The sequence below is a fragment of the Sinocyclocheilus grahami genome, unplaced genomic scaffold (genome assembly GCF_001515645.1).
Source record: "Sinocyclocheilus grahami isolate Dianchi unplaced genomic scaffold, SAMN03320097.WGS_v1.1 scaffold402.1, whole genome shotgun sequence".
Taxonomy (NCBI): Eukaryota; Metazoa; Chordata; class Actinopteri; order Cypriniformes; family Cyprinidae; genus Sinocyclocheilus; species Sinocyclocheilus grahami.
In genome coordinates this window covers 423,499-443,640 of record NW_015505581.1, presented here as the reverse complement: position 1 = coordinate 443,640, position 20,142 = coordinate 423,499, and the positions used below count along the sequence as shown (strand labels likewise).

General features: G+C 37.7%; 1 protein-coding gene across 1 annotated transcript in view; it reads left to right on the top strand.

Moving 5' to 3' along the window:
- Nucleotides 1-13,868, top strand: part of LOC107550604 (serine/threonine-protein phosphatase 2A regulatory subunit B'' subunit alpha-like) — a 93,636-nt gene extending 79,768 nt beyond the window's left edge. Inside the window, exons 4-15 of the mRNA XM_016231919.1 lie at nucleotides 7,243-7,509; nucleotides 8,029-8,132; nucleotides 8,237-8,339; nucleotides 8,868-8,942; nucleotides 10,729-10,815; nucleotides 10,925-11,081; nucleotides 11,314-11,362; nucleotides 11,449-11,538; nucleotides 12,008-12,183; nucleotides 12,548-12,666; nucleotides 12,774-12,880; nucleotides 13,012-13,868. Of these exons, the coding sequence (XP_016087405.1) occupies nucleotides 7,243-7,509; nucleotides 8,029-8,132; nucleotides 8,237-8,339; nucleotides 8,868-8,942; nucleotides 10,729-10,815; nucleotides 10,925-11,081; nucleotides 11,314-11,362; nucleotides 11,449-11,538; nucleotides 12,008-12,183; nucleotides 12,548-12,666; nucleotides 12,774-12,880; nucleotides 13,012-13,108 (1,431 nt within the window). The 3' untranslated portion in view covers nucleotides 13,109-13,868. The remainder of the gene's footprint in view (nucleotides 1-7,242; nucleotides 7,510-8,028; nucleotides 8,133-8,236; nucleotides 8,340-8,867; nucleotides 8,943-10,728; nucleotides 10,816-10,924; nucleotides 11,082-11,313; nucleotides 11,363-11,448; nucleotides 11,539-12,007; nucleotides 12,184-12,547; nucleotides 12,667-12,773; nucleotides 12,881-13,011) is intronic.
- Nucleotides 13,869-20,142: the final 6,274 nt, after the last annotated feature.

The following is a 20,142-nucleotide window of genomic DNA, read 5'->3' as shown; positions in this document are numbered from 1 at the left end:
CCCCCCCAAAAAAAAACATTTATAAAAAAAAATTATACTGACTCCAAGCTTTTAAAATGTTATAGTGTATAATGTTACAAAAGCTTTTTATTTCAGATAAATGCTGATCTTTGTATCTTTCTATTGATCAAAGTACAAAAATTTACTCAATTGTTTTAAATATTGATAATCAGAAAATCAGCATATTAGAATGATTTCTGAAGGATCATGTGACACTGAAGACTGGTGATGCTAATGATGTTAAAAATTCAGCTATGATCACAGCAATAAATTACATTTTAAAATATATTCAAATAGGAAGCAGTTATTTTAAATAGCAATGTCAAAATTGTACAGTTTTTGCTGTACTTTGGATCAAATAAATGCAGGCTTGGCTCAAATAAAAATCTTACTGTTAAAAAACCTTTGACTGGTAGTGTGGGCTTATTATTCTTATCGATTGAAACAAATGTGCTTCAGCCAGGATAAAGAGTATGAAAAGTACTCTGAGTTGCTGCAGAAAACAATTGAAAAAATTGAGCAACAACAAAAACATGTTGCTGGAGACGGGCTTATCATTGAAAATGCAAACTGATTGTCTGCCAGCAGGAGGTGCTTTAAGAGCGGTAGAACTAGAGGTTTCTCCAGTAACGGCTGTAATCAAAGCAGCTCCACTCATGAACATTACTTTATCAGATAAAATAAAAATGCCATCGAAACTTTTCTGAAGACAGTCGGTTCCCTTCAGAGATACATTCATATAAAACACCCGTGCCACATTTTGATTTTGAAACTTGCAGTGCTCATGTTTATTCAACAAAGTCAAACAATAAATCAATGTATGGCGAACACTGGTAATGTATATCAAAATATCAGAAATGTGTTTAAAAATCATATCACCGTTATTGAAAAAAATTATATCGCGATACATATTGATATTGAATTATTGTCCAGTCCTCCTGTCATTCATGACCATTTTTTTCTCACATAAATTTGTATTGCTTTACTCTAATAATAAATAGTGTATTATTAAAGGTCTTTGTGAAACCTATTTTATCCATTAAAAATTGATTAAACCATGAAAAGTTGCATCTGAAACCAAACAATAGCTTTGTGTGAAGAACCAAACTTAAATCTTCAAAGTTGAGTTTATCTAACAAGGCATTTTAACAGAAAAGTAAACTTACCACACATCAATAAACTACAAAAACTGCATGGTACAAGACATGCTTATGAATGCCGTCACTTAAAAATGAGCTCAATGCTTTGACTGAAGAGACATTTATTACTGTACAGTAGGTCAGCAACAAACTGAACATGAAACATTGGTGAACCTAACATTTGATAGAGTTTGTAATTCAGCTAAAATAAATTAGATAGAATATATAAGAACAGATAAAAGAGAGTAATAATAACAAAGAAGAACATAAGATAATCAAAAAACAAAAATGCGACAGAATTAAGAGATATAATAAGGCTTTGTACCAGAGGATATTCAGATTTATAATAATGGTGAGATTGGAAAATGGCTTAAACATGATCTGAAGTTGGGTCGTCTGCACAAAAGCACCATCATGCAACGTGTTGGCACATGTGAACCATCCACCAAGACTTGTCCCTGTCTGAACTTCACTTAAAAAGATGGAGGACTAGAATTTCTGGCTACAGCCCTGGCTGTGGTGCAGCTGTAGCGTGCATTTGTGCTTGAGGCATAATGGGAGTAGTGCTCCCGTGAGGGGACAGGTTTGAGTTCAGCCTGTGTCATTTTCCATACTAGATCTCTAGTGTGCTAGAATACAGTATGAGTCAGAAGCATGCTAACTATATTCTGGTTCTAAGGTTACTTGTTTCATGGAAGATAAGTTCATTAATGTTCTATTTACAGCAGGTTTGTTTTCGGCCGAAGAATCGGCCTACACAAGAATAAGTATTTCATTACATGCTCTTAGAACTGTGCATGCATCACTTCTCCTCCAATGGCCTGCCTTTGCGCTAGATGAGGCTAATGGTGTTAGCAGCAGGCAGGCCTCTTTATGTACCTCTGCCCTGCCCACAGAGGAATCTTGATGCGTTTGATATTCTCCTAACAGCTGCCAGAGACAGAACAGGGAATGCTGGGATTGCTATGTACAGCTGAAATGTCAGGAGGCCTCCTGTATAGCGGGTGTTATTTATAAGGCTTAAAGGAAAGGGGAGAAGATCTGCTGGGTGTTAGAGCTTAGTTACGCAAGGAGATCAGCTCCATTACCACAGCTTTTTTTCTTCTTCTTCTTGAAAAGTTCATTGGTTTATTTGTGCAGATAAAATGTAAACATGGCACTGATTAACGCAGCTGTCTGTCAGTATAACCCACATACCACGATGTGTGAATTTCTGGAAAGATAGCCATTGGATAATTTATAAACAGACACTAGGTGTCACTATAACTTTTTAGTTCTCTGTTTTCTAGTTCACACAGGTATAATGGCGATAGACTAGCAGTTAAAGGGTTAGTTCTAGTGCTGGGCGGTATACCGGTCCATACCGAATACCGGTGTTTAGTTTTGTTATGATATGAATTTTTAAAATACCGCAATACCGGTCGGTGTATGTCGCTTAAACAACATTCGGAACGCGACACTGTTTGAAAGGGGTCCCTTTTCACTGTTGCACTGTGGTGAGGTAACAGTTGTATGTGTTTCAAAGCGAGAAGATTCCGAAACTGAAGCTGTAGAACTAATAGAACGTGATGACAGAAGAACTCATCCACAATATCCACATTGACCTCCACAAATATCCACCGCCCCCTGCCATCAGCTCCAGCGTCTCACACACACACGAGTGCGATTTTAGCACTAGATTTAGCAACTTTCAGACCCTTTTAGCTGCTTTTTTCCATAGAATATTCATACTGACAAACCTAGCGACTTTTTTGGATAAACCTTAGCTATGGTTCAGTTGGAAGATTTCGCCAGTGCTGTCCCGCAAACGCGAGGTCTGCCTTTCCCGGAGAAGTGTCACCTCTCTCAGCATCTGTTCTGTGCAGTGAGCAGCAGAGAAGCAGCACATTCAGTTGGCCGCACCGCAGCAGACTCATCAATAAATGAGTACAAAACAGCGTTTCCTAGCAGCTGTCGCTTACTGATTGTTTAGAATTATAAATATAAGCATAGTTCATCTGTTAATATCACATGCACTTATTATAATTTTTTTTTAGTTTGTTACTCAGGCGCAGACAAGTGCGCTGCATGAAACAAAAAAGTAATATAGCCAAAACATCCGCATTAATCTTTAGTGTAGATGCATGTTGATTTTATCAGACGATGCCGCGATTATAAATGAGAGTGACTCCTGGTTAACATGTATTAAAATGGGTTGTGTTTAGTCACTATTTAGTGTGGTATTTTTTGACAATATTCACTCTTCATGAGAGTAAAATAGGGCATTCTAAGTCTATATACTGCAGTATTTCCTCTCTCAATCAGTAGAAAATATGGTTAACACGCTTGAAATGCTTGCCACATGGATTATTTTACAGATCTCCTTGCTACGTTTCTGGACTTGGGAACATTTCAGTTGCGTTGCTGTCTATGCAGGGTCAGACAGCTCTCAGATTCCATCAAAAATATCTTAATTTGTGTTCCGAAGATGAACGAAGGTCTTACGGGTTTGAAACGACATGAGGGTGAGTAATTAATGACAGAATTTTCATTTTTGGGTGAACTAACCCTTTAAGGACTGTTTACACAAACATGGGCTTGATCCCAGAGAAGGGCAGTATGGCAAATGAGGAGTGTGAAGGTGCTTCTCGTGCTTATTGCCCTTGAAGCAGATATTTATTTATTTTAATTGATGTGAAATTATTTTTCCTTTGATCAAAAGGGTGTTCTCGTAACAAAGGATCAGCATCTAGGACAGTCTTCCAGTATCACCTCTGCTTCTAAAGCCATGATGTAGTCCTGTTTTTGTTAAATCTGCTGCTGAACATGTTTGAGTTAATGGACCTGTTGTTATGACAACAGCTCTTTTGATAAGATTCAAAGAACAGATCAGTCCAGGATTAGGTCAAATGGTCAACAGTTAACTACAAATAATCGACGTAGTAATCCATGCATTATGAATCTAGGGGACTGGCTCTCAATCAGAGGGTCAGGGCCCACTAGAGAGCCTCAGCAAACTTCCAAGGAAGCTTACAGTTGAAGATGAAAATAAGACAAAATAAGATATTTCTCATTTTTATTCACTTCCTAATTTTATTTTATATATATATATATATATTTTTTTTTTATTAATTATTATATTTTTTTTTTTTTTTTTTTTTTTTTTTTTGAACAACCAGAGTTCCCACTGTCTTTTTAAAAAAAGATTAGGCTGATTTTAAAAGTTTGATTTCTAGGCCTGAAAAGTCATATAAAATTAATAAAATTGTACATCTCCATGGGCATTTTGTATAATAAATATATATATATATTTTCTAGTTATGCAAAGGTAGAAATTCTGATTCTAGTAAATCCTTATCATTAATCCTTATCCAGTAAATCACAAACAACTTTAAAAAAAAATCATGGGGCCTTCGAATATTGCTATGAACAGTTGGAGGACCTTGGAGTCACAAAGGTTGAGAACAATTGGTATATAGGGACAATTATTGTGCTGATGCCATTGTCATTTGAATATACAGCTCCTGCTAATTTACAAATAAAGAACAAATGGATAACTGATTTAGAGTGATTTTTTCAAAGTGTAGAGCAGTACGCCATTTTTTAAATATTTATCTATGATGAGTTTCCTGAGGTCAGTAGATCAAGATGATGTGCACTTTTTACTTGTTGAGTTGTTGATGCAGTGACATGACTCATCAGTGCTATTATTCTTGTAGTGCACCTGTTGGGCATCGCCTGACTCGAGTATGAAGCTCATTTGTCGGTTAGTTGGAAACTTTCTAGAGCAGAGAGGAAGCTCTGTGCACTCCAGACATTAATGTTATTATGCTGTGGGTGCAATGCCCTGGAACATTTTTGACTTGTCCTATTACTCCACTCCCCAAGTGCACCCCATGAACCCTCGGGAGCCAAAAAATGCAGAGGCCTGGCCCTCTAAGCTATCTTCCCTCTCTCACTTCCCTCTCTCTCCTTCCTCTGCATGTAAACAGTCTTGATCGAGCAATTTGCGCTTCATCTGTGCACTGGCTAACTTTAGCCTTTCTGTTTGGGGGTGGGAGGGGGCTTCCATTCCCATAATACAATTTGCTCACCCATACGGACATTTGACACAGCTGAATCCCCCTCCTATCGGTATTGGTGTGTTCAACCCCCTGCTCATCAGGACAGGACGGGCACAGAGAGAGAGAGAGAGGGGACTGGACCGGGAGGCAGACCCCAGAGCGGCTCATGTTTCGCAGGGCTGGGAACCTGTTGGCTATGGACTTGAATTGAGATTTTGTGTTTTGTAGTTTCGAAAAGCAATCAGGAGGCTGGCGGCCTGGCCTCTTTGGTACAATGCTCCTGGATTCCAGCTGTCACAGTAGCAGGCACGATTCTAGGAATTGCTCGGTGCGCCAAGACAAATCCACCTTGCATCCCTGGACAAAGCCTTGCAAATGAGAGTTTTGAAGTGAGCGGACCACTGGGAAAAAGAGTGTACGAGGGACATCGGCCAGAACGGAGTTGTCTGCGAGCTCTTAAACGGAAGCTGATCCTCCTTGACGGAAGTCCCTTAGGACGTAGCTTGTCCATTTTCTTTCTTTTTTTCTCGTTTCTTACTTTTTGATTCCTTTGATATTGCCAATATGATGATCAAGGAGGCCTCGTTAAGGGAGGATCCCGACTTGCGGGGCGAACTGGCCTTTTTGGCCCGAGGTTGTGACTTTGTTCTTCCGTCACGGTTCAAGAAAAGGCTCAAGTCTTTCCAGCAAGCCCAGGTCAGTAGCCAACCTCTGTAGTTCAGCAAAGAATGCCGTGTCTAACTCTCACATGTCAGACAAGACAAACTATTCACAGGCAGATACCAAAGTGTTTATTAATAGGACAGTGGAAGGGGGTGAGGCAGGGCCCAAGTGTTGCGTACAGGAGCTTCGAAGAGGGGGGGAGGAAGTGGACGGGACAGGATAGGCCAGGCTCAAGCCACAGCTGCTCTCTTCAATACGTCCATGCAGGCCTGCTCCACTTGTAGTGGGGTTCTCTAAAATTCAGTCACATTTCAACAGCTCTCTTTTCGTATTAATAGGACAGTGGAAGGGGGTGAGGCAGGGCAGGAATACAGTGTCCAAGTGTTGCGTACAGGAGCTTCGAAGAGGGGGGGAGGAAGTGGACGGGACGGGATAGGCCGGGCTCAAGCCACAGCTGCTCTCTTCAATACGTCCATGCAGGCCTGCTCCACTTGTAGTGGGGTTCTCTAAAATTCAGTCACATTTCAACAGCTCTCTTTTCTGTTTGATTGACAGTAAGACTGTGTTGTTCAGAAATAAGCTGCCTTAGGTGTGTGCACTGTGACTCTAGGGTTTTGCCCAGAGACCAGAATAAGAACAGTATGTCAAGACTATGTATAGAAAGTGTTAGATATTTCCACAGCTTGTTATTAGAAGTTTAACCTTGGTGCTGGAAGGTCCTGTCTGAAAAGAATGAAGTAAATGGACATCAGCTGTCAGTGTCGGGCCTGTGAATTAGACTGTATGCATGCATTGCATACAGTGTTTTGGATCACCATGCGACATGTCCCAATCATTGATCCAGTCCATGAAGAGCTGTAGAGTGCAAAACACTCTACTTCTCCATTAGATCAACGAGAAATAAATATAGGTATATTAAACAAATTGCCTGAAATGAAGAGTTTGACTTGTTTTGGTGAGGGCAGCCAGGTTAGATGGAAAATGTCTGTCTTATTTTTGCTGAGGAGTTCTTGTCATCACATTGGCAGGAAAGTTGATGAGGCCGTCTATGGTTTTACTGATAATCCACCTCACTTCATCACTGTGAATATGTTATCAGAATGAGAGCCAGCCTCCTCGCACAGCAAGTACTGAGAGAAAATTTCACACAAAGATGATTAAGCAGCTATCTTTAGCGTTATGGAAAACTTTAAAGACAATATTTACTTTAATTTGATACTGCATATTGCTACATATACTTCAAATAATCTGAAGAGCTTGGAGATGATGCTAAACACATATGAGAAGATGTGCACTAAATATATATATTAAAAAATATATATGCTGCTTTGATGTTTTCTCAGTATTCTTAATACCGGTTGACCTTTCTTTAATTTTCTCTCTCTGTTTCTCAATAGATCCAGCCTGAGAAGAAACCTGGAACACCTCCTCCAGCTCTAGCACCTGTACCCTCTTCGCCAACCCCACGGACGCCCAGCCCTCCGCCAGCCAAAGTGGTGGCCACACCCCCACCCTCCTCCATAAACATTCCACGCTTCTACTTCCCCAAAGGCCTTCCAAACTGTACAGCCAACTATGATGAGGCCATTGCCAAAATTGAGGCAGCCTTCACAGAGTTCGAGGAGGAGAAAGCTGACATTTATGAAATGGGCAAGATAGCAAAGGTGCATATGAATTGTGAATTGTTTTGCTTGAAATGAGATTCATAATCTGTGAACCGTTCTTAGTAGTCTTGGATTGACAGTTCTGAACATTTAAACTGACACTTGTTTTACGTAGATGTGCTTGCCAAATTGTATTGCCATAGCACCATGATGGATGCCATCTCATAGAAACATCCTATTTAATCTTCTCACTGTTTGAGTATTATGTAAACAGGATCATAAAATGAAGAAATATCAACAGAATAACCCATCTTGACGTTTACATTCTATGAATCAGATATTTGGACCCTTAAAAAGGATCTTATCATTTAGAATGATTTATTTTGTTTCTTTAAAAACTAAAGTAAAAAAGTAAAGCTGTTTTTACAGAATTTAAGTAATATTGTGATGTAATAAAAAAAGTGTTATACACTGCTTATATTTATTTTGTGACTAAACATGATAGTGAATAGGGCTTCTTATGTCAGTGCCATTTTAAAATACAACAAAAACAGCATATTCATGCATTTCGTTTCGCAGGCATGCGGGTGTCCCCTCTATTGGAAAGCACCCATGTTTATTTGCGCTGGTGGAGAGAGGACAGGTTTTGTTTCTGTTCACTCATTCATTGCAACATGGAGAAAGTAAGTGTCAGCACAGATATTACTTCCCATGAAAATAGGTGCTTTTGTATTCGTCATTTTGTATGGCATCTGATTGCGTTTTTTGCCCTTATTCGTCTTCACAGGTTATTACACAGCTGCTATGATGATGCATCCAAGTTTGTTTACTTGCTAGCCAAACCAGGCTGCAATTACCTGGAACAAGAAGACTTCATCCCTCTGTTACAGGTTAGAACATTGTAATGTGCATTTAACTGTGAAAAGTAAAACTTTCAGTACTACCTGTATTTCTGCATCACTGATTACTAAAAGTAGATATAAAATCATGGTAATGAATAAATGAATTCTTCTTGCAACTTCTTGGCAACATCTTGGCCTCAAATTCAAACTTATAAACAGCACGAATTGTGGTGTTGTGTGGGACTGAATGCTCAAAGCCTAGTGTGACCACCGCTTGGCACACAGATATTGCACAATTTACCTTTAACAAACAACACGCACAACAATTTGCAATGTGAAAATTACAAATGGCTTAAACAAACAAACATATATATGTATATGTTATATTATATATTTTCAAACTGATTGTCCTATGTTGGATCCCATGGATGTTGGAGTCTGTATATACATAGTCTATAACAATGTTAAATTAAATAAATTCTTTACATAGGCAATCAGAAGGAGCTTTGTAGATTTAAACTGTTAGGTCAGGAGTCATCTCACTCTTGTTTTTTTTGTTTTGTTTTGTTTTTTTAGGACATCGTGGACACTCATTCAGGGCTGACTTTTTTAAAAGATGCTCCTGAATTCCATTCCCGGTACATCACAACAGTAAGTAACTTTATTAATGGCTCAATGACACAGGCAGGAGCTATTTCATGGGGATAATATTACAGGAATGGTGGTTTTGTTGTCATTGAAACACGCTGCAAAATTCTTTGATTGTTTTTAAACATCGTTCCACAACTATTTTACTGTCAGCTACTGTCAACAGGAACATGACTTTGCTTTGTCCTGGGTTAATCATCAGCCTGACAACTGGAATCTCTATTTGTAGCATTGCTTCAATATTTCAATATTGAATTTGAAAGCTTGTTAGCTTACTAAAGTGTTTATGGTAAATCAGATCCAGCTATCTGAACAGTGAGACGTGGAGCCCAGTGCGTCTGTCTGTCTGTCTGTCTGTCTGTGGGACAGCTGCAACACGTGCTGCGGAGGGGGTGGGAAGGGTAATGGCGTCAAAGTGGCCTGACATCACGGAAACACGGATGCCACCAACAGGCCACTGACCCTGGTCTTGCACAACCCCATATTTAGACACTTCCTTGCTCTGGTGCACTGGTTGACACACGCCGGGACCAATCTCTCCTAGGAAGACTGATCTACCAGGAAATGCATGTTAATCCACACTGATGTCACTGTTTCTGTTGGAGTCGGAAGCATGCGGCCTTTGTCACCACAGGGCTAGCTATAACTCAGTATGCCTAAGTACAACCAGTCACTAGACGACTGTATCTACAGGCAAATGGAAATTATGGATGGAATAATCAGCCCTTAAAGTAATAGTTTAATAAAGAAATGGAAAATGTTGTCATCATTTACTCACCCTCATGTCATTTCAAACCTGCGTGGTTTGAGATTTCAGAGCTGTGATGGATGGAAAAAGTATTCAATAAGTAATGTCTTAAATTTAGTTCTGTTCCTCACACAAAGCTATCATATGTGACCCTGGACCACAAAACCAATCTTAAGTCGCTGAGGTATATTTGTAGCAATATTTAGATTTTTTTTGCACCCTCAGATTCCAGATTTTCAAATAGTCGTATCTCGGACAAATATTGTCCTATCCTAACAAACCATACATCAATGGAAAACTTATTTATTCAGCTTTCAGATGATGTATAAATCTCAATTTCAGAAAGTTTTGTGGTCTAGGGTCTCACATATGGCTTCAGTGAACTTGGAATAAAGTACACATGTCATGTGGGTGGCTTTTATGGTGCTTTTTTGTCTTTTGGAGCTTGACTGCTTCAATCTTATAATTCACTTTCTGACTAACATCTGTTTTTTTTGTGTGTGTGTTCAACAAAAGAAAGTCAGTCAAACAGGTTTGATGGTGGCGAGCAGCGTTTAGGTGCATATTTTTTAAAATATCACAGTTATCATCAATACTAGTATACTGCGACACCCCTGATGTGCACATTCGCTCTGCAAAATGTCTTCTCTTATCAAATGAGGTATCATTAAATCCAAATGATCAGCTCTCAGTGCCTGTTTGGGTTTGACTAGATGCCATTATGCATAGAGATTATTGCTTTTGGAACTTGTTTAATCAGTTAGGCTTTATTTATTTAGATGCCATGGTTAGTATGATGTAAAATGTGAAGAAAACTTGTACCGGCTTCAAAGACTTTTTTGGATTATGTCCAAAGTAGTCAATTCTTTTTATTATGGATTGTTCAAAGATGGAGTGTTTACAAACAGTAAGAAGTTTCTTCGCACGTCAGTTTTTTGGAGTTTAAGCAAGCATTTTATTCTCTTTTTTTTTTTTTTTTTTTTTTGTATAAAAAACTTTTTGACATCCTCAGCTCCATGATGTCCTCTCTCTAACCTCCAGGTGATTCAAAGAATATTTTACACAGTTAATCGCTCTTGGACAGGCAAAATCAACATGATAGAGCTCAGGAGAAGCAACTTCCTCCAGGTGAACACTATTAAATGCCACCATAACTATAGGCTTTCAATGCTTTCAATTCAATTTCCAAAACTTGACCGAACTATTTCATCAAAAGCCACTCTCTCCGTCTCACCAGACTCTCGCCTTGCTGGAAGAAGAGGACGACATCAATCAAATCACAGATTATTTCTCTTATGAGCACTTCTATGTCATTTACTGTAAGTTCTGGGAGCTGGACACTGACCATGACCTCTTCATCGACCCCAAGGATCTGGCCAGGTACAACGACCACGGTAAGTACACAGTGAACCTGTTTTTGCTCAGAAAACCTGCGTTAGCTTTTATCGCTATTTAAAGTATAGTTCACCCAAAAAGTTCTGTCAGCATTTACTCATTTTTGGGTAAGCTATGCATTACATGAACTCATGTTGTTACTCTAGATGAGTCTCATTCAGTTTTCCACAGACTTGTGGTACTGAGAAATGACTTTTGATGCGTATCTGCTTTGTGTTCTTCTTTGGAAAGCCTCATCAAGCAGAATCATTGAGAGGCTGTTCTCAGGAGCTGTCACAAGGTAGGAGCTGCTGAGGAGAAATAAGGTGGTATCTGAGATTTTGGGTGGTATACATGTGACTTATGACACAAGTTTCTTTCTTCTAGGGGAAAGTCAGTGCAGAGAGAAGGAAGAATGAGCTATGCTGAGTTTGTTTGGTTCCTCATTTCAGAGGAGGACAAAAAGAATCCCACAAGGTAATGAAATAGATGAATCAAACATGATAGAGACACTACAGTTACTGCTAATTGAAATAAATCTGAAAATATAAATATTAGATGAAACTTAAACATAAAAATAGAAATGTTACCTTAGCAACGAACTGAAGTACTAACATTTCTAAAACTGAAATAAATCTTTTTAAGTGGGAGAACTTGCACAATTGGTGGCTGACTAAATACTTTTTTGCCCCACTGTAGAGACTAAAAACTAAAATTAAAAGGACAACTGAAAACAACACAGTTCAGAACATCTGTCTTTAAAAAGTGTTATTATTTATTGATCAATTCATTTATATTTATAAAAAAAACGTGCAGTGTCCTCTGGAACACAGATAAGGATAATTTTATCCAAAGTTGGCACTTTGAAGTGTAAAAATGTCCAAAAAACTTTTTTAGTTATATCTTCACTTCTTTACTATATAACGTTATCTCTCTCTCTGTTCAGTGTAGAGTACTGGTTCCGCTGTATGGATATGGATGGAGATGGTGTTCTGTCCATGTTTGAATTGGAGTTTTTCTATGAGGAGCAGTGTGAACGCATGGAGGGGATGGGCATTGAACCACTGCCTTTCCAAGATCTCCTGTGCCAGATGCTGGACTTAGTTAAACCAGAATGCCCAGGTAAAGAACCCATTCTGATCCTCTCACTCATATCACCCATATGATCAATCGAAACAGGAAGAACATGAAGCTACCTCTAAAGTAAAAATAACACGCACATAGTCGTAGTGGAAGGTATACAAGCTCTAATCCCATGTTCTGTTCTGATCCAAGACCCTTCACTTTCTCCCTCAATGTCCTGTCATTCTAGAATTTCATATCAGCTAAAAGGCGGGAATTGAATAAAAGTAGCATTGAATGAAAGTTTCTGCCAAACGTAAAAATGTCAGTGTAAGATACTGATAAATTGTATATTTATCAGTATAGTGTGCCTGTCCAGTGAATATATGTATGTGTAATGTAAACAAATGACATCTCTTGGCAGGTAAAATTACTCTTCGAGATCTGAAGCGCTGCAGGATGGCACATATATTCTACGACACATTCTTCAATCTGGAGAAGTACCTGGACCATGAGCAGAGAGATCCCTTTGCAGTGCAGAAGGTCAGAGTTTGATGGGTTACATCTGTGTTCAAATCCCGTGTGCTGAATATTATCTCCGTTAGAACATTAGTTAGTGTGTTCTATAACTGTACGCGTGTGTGTATCAGGATTTGGATAGTGACGGTCCAGAGCCCTCAGACTGGGACAAGTATGCTGCCGAAGAGTATGAGATTCTTGTGGCAGAGGAGACGGCCAATGAACAGCTACGAGAGGGGTGAGTCAATGCGCTCTGTAATGGAATGAATTTGCTACAGAGTTCATTGCATTGCATAGAGATGAGATACCATCTATATATGGTTGAACTTCAGAGTATAAAGCGTAACTGTTGCATGCTTGCTTTTGCAGATCTTTCGACGACGATTACGAGTCCGATGAGCTCACAGTCTCCACAGACATTGGAAATAAAATGGATAAGCTGGTCATATCTGATTTATCTGGATAAGTTGCCATTTTTGTATACACACCATGACGTTGTACGGATAACCACCTCGCCATATTTTCCCTCACGTGTCAAAAAGGGAAAACGTTTTTCTACATTTCACGGCATTTGCGTGTGTGTGCATGTGTGCAATAGAACTAATTCTAAAACCAAAAGGCTTCAGACACCCACAACCCAAAGGCTTTATGTGCAATATGTCTTAACATGTAAATGTAAACTCATTGTTTTTCACTCTCTTACCGATAGTCACATCCACTCCCCTCAAACTAAACTGCCGGCTGGTTCCATCCACCCTTCACAAAGACTTTGATGTGAAACAAAAGGACTTTTTAGTAACTTTAGAAAGAGTTTAGAATGTGCTTTAATGTGAGTGAAACTATATGTAATGCTGCCATATATTTTTAAAGGGTGGGGAGGGAAACTTTATACTTGTGTGGCACGTAACTCACAGAAATTAGTCCTCTTGGACTAAATCAGACATTTAAGACATGAGATCAGCACATATCCTGTGCTATGCTGTGTTGCACATTATGTTTAAGGGACATGACAATGGTACAAACGTGTTGCTCCCAGTGGTCACTGATTGTATTGCATGTAGTTGCTTAAAAAAAAAAAAGACAAAGTTGTGACTTCTACAGTGTTTGAACATATTTCCAGACGAACTGACCAGGACAATCTTAGACTTGAAAGTGCTTTTTTGGAAATGTCCTTTCTCGGCTATTATAATATGTTTTTATCTGGGGTTGAAATGGTCATATCTTTTTCAAGAAATGTAAACATTAAATATATATATATATATATATATATATATATATATATATATAATTCATCATGCTTTTCATCCTCAGTGTACAGAGACATTTGTCCTATACCATTTTGTGTATGTATTTAATTCACCTGTAATCATGTAAAGAGAGCTGTAAAGCACTATTTGTGTTGCACATTATGTTTAAGGGACATGACAATGGTACAAACGTGTTGCTCCCAGTGGTCACTGATTGTATTGCATGTAGTTGCTTAAAAAAAAAAAAGACAAAGTTGTGACTTCTACAGTGTTTGAACATATTTCCAGACGAACTGACCAGGACAATCTTAGACTTGAAAGTGCTTTTTTGGAAATTCGGCTATTCGGCTATTATAATATGTTTTTATCTGGGGTTGAAATGGTCATATCTTTTTCAAGAAATGTAAACATTAAATATATATATATATATATATATATATATATATATATAATTCATCATGCTTTTCATCCTCAGTGTACAGAGACATTTGTCCTATACCATTTTGTGTATGTATTTAATTCACCTGTAATCATGTAAAGAGAGCTGTAAAGCACTATTTATTAGGTGTAACTCACTGTTTAAGATTATACAGAAGATCACAGTCCTTCTGACCCACTCAATCAAGTCAATCAAGCCAAAATTCAATCCACACAGAATTCAGTGCTCGTGTACCATCTTCTACTGTTAACTCATGTTTTCACATTTAAAGTGAAACATGCAATGTACAACGAATTGCAATTGGAAAAATAACCACCTCAAACTGTTCTGCCATTGGTTAGTCAAACAGCTAGTCCCTCCCCAAACACACACCATTGGGTTCAAAGCACCACAGAGCAATAGTGTTTACAGGGAAATCAACTTATGCTTGCTTATAGTTCTTTGCCATTAAACTGGGATTGGAGAAAGTATTTAACTATCCAAAATGACACAATTCCGTTTTAATGAGTGACTGTCTCTTAGTGCTGGCCAGCCTGATCAGTGTTTTACAAATGTCTCTCTGTGTGCTTGATGGCCAAACCTCCCTCCACTCCGTCACACTCTTTGGTTTATGTAATTAGTGTAATATATTTATATATGTGAAGTGGTTTTGTTTGTTTTTGCTTGGCTAGCCATTTTCATGGTTTACCAGTAGCTTTTTCTTGTACTGTAGTTTAGCTGTTTTATGACATAGGACATTTATTTTATATAACCACTGTAAATGTCTTTGTATTTTATTTTTCCCATGTGATTGACTCTACCACTGAGTGGTAGGGAATGTTTAAATTATGATATATCTCTAACTGCCAGTGTTATATAATGTGCGTTAAGCTGAGTGGGCAGGGGCTTTATGAAGGAATTCAATATGAATTCACTGACAGGTGACAATCAACTGGACTTGTTTCTGCAGTTAATGACATGCAAGTAGCACTTCTTAGAAAAAAAACAGAGCAATACAACTGCTGTAGTGTGTTACACTTTTATCAGGAGTATTAGACATTGAGATAAAAACACAAAGCTAAAACTAAACTAAACTAATGCTACAATCCTGATTCATTTTTATCACTAGCACATTGAGCGCTATGCAAATCTGATCTTCTGTACAGCTATTGGCAGCTACAGAAGCTGTAAACAACAAAACATGTTAGTGTGCGACGTTTCTTTTTATCTTTTTTTTTTCTTTGAGTTTTATATCTTTCCATGTGTTCTTTTGGACTTGATATGTCTTGCTTGCAGACGGTGAAAGACGGGACTTAAGTAGCGTGATCTCTTAAGTGCTCTGATGAGATGGCTCTGGTGTTCGCATGAATTTTCCCTAATTTTTTTTTCTTTTGGAAAATTATGAAAATAAATAAAAATGTTAATTCATGCAATGTCTACAGGCTGTTCATTGGTAAATGAGAAAAGTCACAGGAAGCTCTCAGATATGTTTCTGACATAGCATCTACCCAATTAAATTTGTATTTTATTTATTTATTTATTTTAACCCTCACAATGGACATTCTGAAACAGAACAGAGACCATTGCTTGCAGTAACAGTTGGCAATATTCTTTATGATGGGGGTTTCTTGTCACAGCAGCCTGATGGTGAGGGAGACATGCAACCTATGTACAAACTATGTAAGTTATGTACCAACTAATTACACAAAATGAGCAACAGAAAGCCAAATCTGTGTATCTGCCAGTCAAACCTTGACTTTCCCTGGACACAGACATTGTTTGTAACCAATTCTCAGTTTTAACTAGTTGCTTATTAGCACATATTAATGCCTTACTCTGCTCAGCCATATTTTAGATCCCTTTATCATACCTAAACTTAACAACTACCTTACTAATTAATAAGCAGCAAATTAGGAGATAACGGTAACACTTTACTTGAAGGGGTGTGCATAAGACTGACATGACACCTTAATAATCATGACATGACACATGTCATGAATATGAAGGAGGTTTTATGCATGTTTATGACAACTGTCATTAAGTGTCATTCGCTCAGTTGTGTCATTTTTAATGCAAATATGACATTATTTGACCTAACCCTACCCCTACCCTTACCCCTAACCATAGCCCATAACAAAGACATCTCAAACAATGTCATCTTTGCATTAAAAATTACATAACTGAGCGAATGACACTTAATGACAGTTGTCATAAACATGCATAAAAAACCTTCATATTCATGATATGTGTCATGTCATAATTATGTAGGTGTCATGCCATGATTATGAAGGTGTCATGTCAGTCTTATGCACACCCCTTCAAGTAAAGTGTAACCGAGATAACTGAGGCAGAAGTCGTAGTTGATAATTAGTTAATAGTGAGATTTAGTCCCCAAACTAAAAGTGTGACCTTTTTGTTTAATCTTTTGGTGTTTTAACCAGTTACAACTTGTTAAACATGAGCTCATATTTAACTTTATCTAACTGTTTACATGAATTAACTTGAATGCATCATGTGGCCTTTTCTGTACCGCTTCTGTTTTTACGGTGGTTTTATTACTAAAATGCATATTATTAGTATTATTATTATTTATTAGCCGCAGTATTATTTATTTATGCTTTTAACAGTGCAACAATAATTTTAATGATGAAAATATAGAGTCATCATGGTTTGCAGTGGTAGCAGCTACTGTAGGTATGTGGCTGCATTCTTGTGTTTATCTTTTCATCTATACAGACTCTGCTTTATCAGACCTGAGCTGAAGAAGGCAGAGAAGGAGAGGGATGTGCTCCACACCCTTGAAAGTGCTTTGATGTTAGAATCAGTGCACACATAGCTCTTCCTGTTCCAGACTGACGCCTCTGACACTAGGGAACTTCAACAGGAGGGAACACCCTATCCTGTATCAGCCAGAAGCTGTCTGTGATTAAGAGAAGCACATATCCGTTAGAAGATGATTACTGCCTTATTCACTCCAGATCTCCATCTCCAGGAAATCCCCTGACCATTCAGCCTCAACAACACCAACAGTACTTCACACTGCCACACAAGAACACCTGGACTCTGCATTCATACATGATACATATTTGCACCACACTATATTTCTTACACTTTGTAAATAAAAGATTTTTGGTGGTGCACTGTCCTTGACCTCATTCTCTGCTTCAAAAGCAGCGTCTTTCATCAGTATGACTTTAAATTTCCATTCAGGCTTAAAGTAATGCATTTATGTGGTAAAACCTACCATATCTGTGAGGTAGGTTGAGAAAAAATGGCCTTCTTGCTGCATAAGCAACTACCAAACCCTTAATATTTAAAAATGCAGTAGCTCACATGCACACATTATATATATATACATATATACACACACAGTATATATATATTGTTTCTCTCACGATTGTTTTTCACACAAAGCCTTATGGGTTAAGCCTTAAGTCATATGAAGTATCTGGAGAGTCATGTGGACTTTTATTTTACTTTAGTGCGTTTGTGTCTTTCTGAAGCTTAAAATTCTCCATTCATTGTAATCGCATAAAAAAATGACAATCAACATTTTTTTCTTTTTAATCCTTTGTGCTTCACTGAGAGTTTTTCATTTTTCATTTTTTTGGGCGAACTATATTCTTTAAATGGGATTCATTTTCAAACGTGAACTTGAGCTTGAGTGTTGATTTATAAGACACAGACAGCAATTCAGGCAAAATACCATGAATGGACCTGCTGGCTAGTGTTGATATAAAAATGCCTATGCAGCCACTCTCTCCAGTCATTTTCCACTTATCAGACATTTGAAGGACCTGGGCTTGATGCAAATGATTTTGTAGTGAAGTCAATTTACTTCATTTCCACGAGGAAACTACAGAGAAATGTCTAAACAAACAAACAAATGAAAAGAACCAAAATGTGATTGTATGTGACTGTTTTAATGTTAAAAGAAGCCAAACCTCATACACTTTTTAATACACTACTGTTCAAAATGTTGGGGACAGTAAAAATTTTAACTTTTATGCTCACCATGGATGCATTTATTTGATCTAAAATGCAGTAAAAACAGTAATATAGCGAAACATGATTACAATTTCAAATAACTTTCTTCTATTTGAATATCTTTTCAAATGTCATTTATTGATGGGAAAGCTGTTTTCAGCATCATTACTCCAGTCTTCAGTGTCACATGATCCTTCAGAAATCATTCTAATATGCTGATTTGCTGCTCAAGAAACATTTCTTATTATCAATGTTGAAAAATCACACTTCACTATGAATCAAACCTTTTTTTTTTTTTTAACAAATCCAAGGCCTCAATCAAATCTAAAAATGAGAATTATTGTAATATCATGGAGGATTAGTTTTCATCACATGTTACAATGTGAGCAATTCATAAATAACAGCACTAAACACGCTACAGTAAAATGCCAAATCACAGTAATTATGATCTTCAGCGTTCTCCTGCCCTACTCTTAACTGTCCTGCTGGTGGCAGCAGACACATTTACACCGTGTGACCTGACCTGCCTTGCCACTGTTAGCTAAGTGAAATGTAGGACAAGGGGCACTGAGTTTGTTCAGCTGTGCTCCTCTGATTTTGAGATTTAAAAAAAGTATTTTCAGCTAGCTACATGGTTATGCCATGAGTCACGGACATGCAGTGGACTTAAAATACTTTGCATACTTGAATGACAGTTTAATAATCCATCGAATTTTCTAAATTTGTCTTGTGATGACAGACTAGAAAGCATGCAGACAAGCCTGCAAACCTGCAAACCCATACAAATGCGGGATGGTGCAGCAAACAGTGACCCATAAAATAATGACATTTAGGAGAACTGCAAGGATGTAACTACTTATTCACAATTGAGGGAGTCTAACGGTAAAATTTAAAGACTCAACCATTGTCAAACATTTTGATCATTTTTCTGAATAGGCTATTGTGTGGAATCTCCTTCTTCATAGTGGTTGCAGTGTGGTCAGTACCAGCTTGACCATTATAAAGACATCGGTAACACTTTACAATACAGTCCCATTAGTTAATGCATTAACTAACAAAAGAGCAATACATTTGACAGTGTTTATCAGTTTAATATTTGTAAGCGTTAATAAAAAATACAGCTGTTCATTGTTAGTTCATGTTAGATCAGGTCCATTAAATAATATGAACAGACAGAACTTTTGATTTTAATAACGTTTTAGTAACTGTTGAAGTTAAAATGAACTAAGATTAAACAAATAAAATGTTTTTCATTGTTCATGTTAACAAATTATATAAACAGATAACTAATAAATGGACATTATGGAAAAGTGTTACCAAACATCAAAACCAAGGACAGATTACTTCTGCTTATAAATTGCACTAAATAAACAAACAAATAAATACACACATAAATAATCAGCGACATAATCTTATAACCACATAATCCTATAGTAACAATCTTGCATTATTTTGACAACAAAAAGAGCCTTACATGAAGTGTTTCTTCACATGTTTAAAAAGATAATAATAATGCAACCACTAGTTGTATTAAAAACATTGTATTTTTGCCATTACTTGATAATCAATATGCAATCTTTTAAAAACCCATAAAACTATCTATAATCTGATTGGAACTAGCTGCTGAACCCAGCATGAATACATCTTTGTAAGCGCGAGTTTATCACTGCTGCTGTCGTGGATAGTAAAAGGTATTTGGAATGTGGTGGTCTTTAGGTTGAATCGTCTTTTCAAGGGTTCCCTTCGGCTCTTCTGTGAAGTTCGTTTATATGGTTGCTTACGGTAAAAGGGGCAGGATTAAGCTCACATGTGCTGTGGGACATTCCCATGGCCCCTGACTGAGCGCTG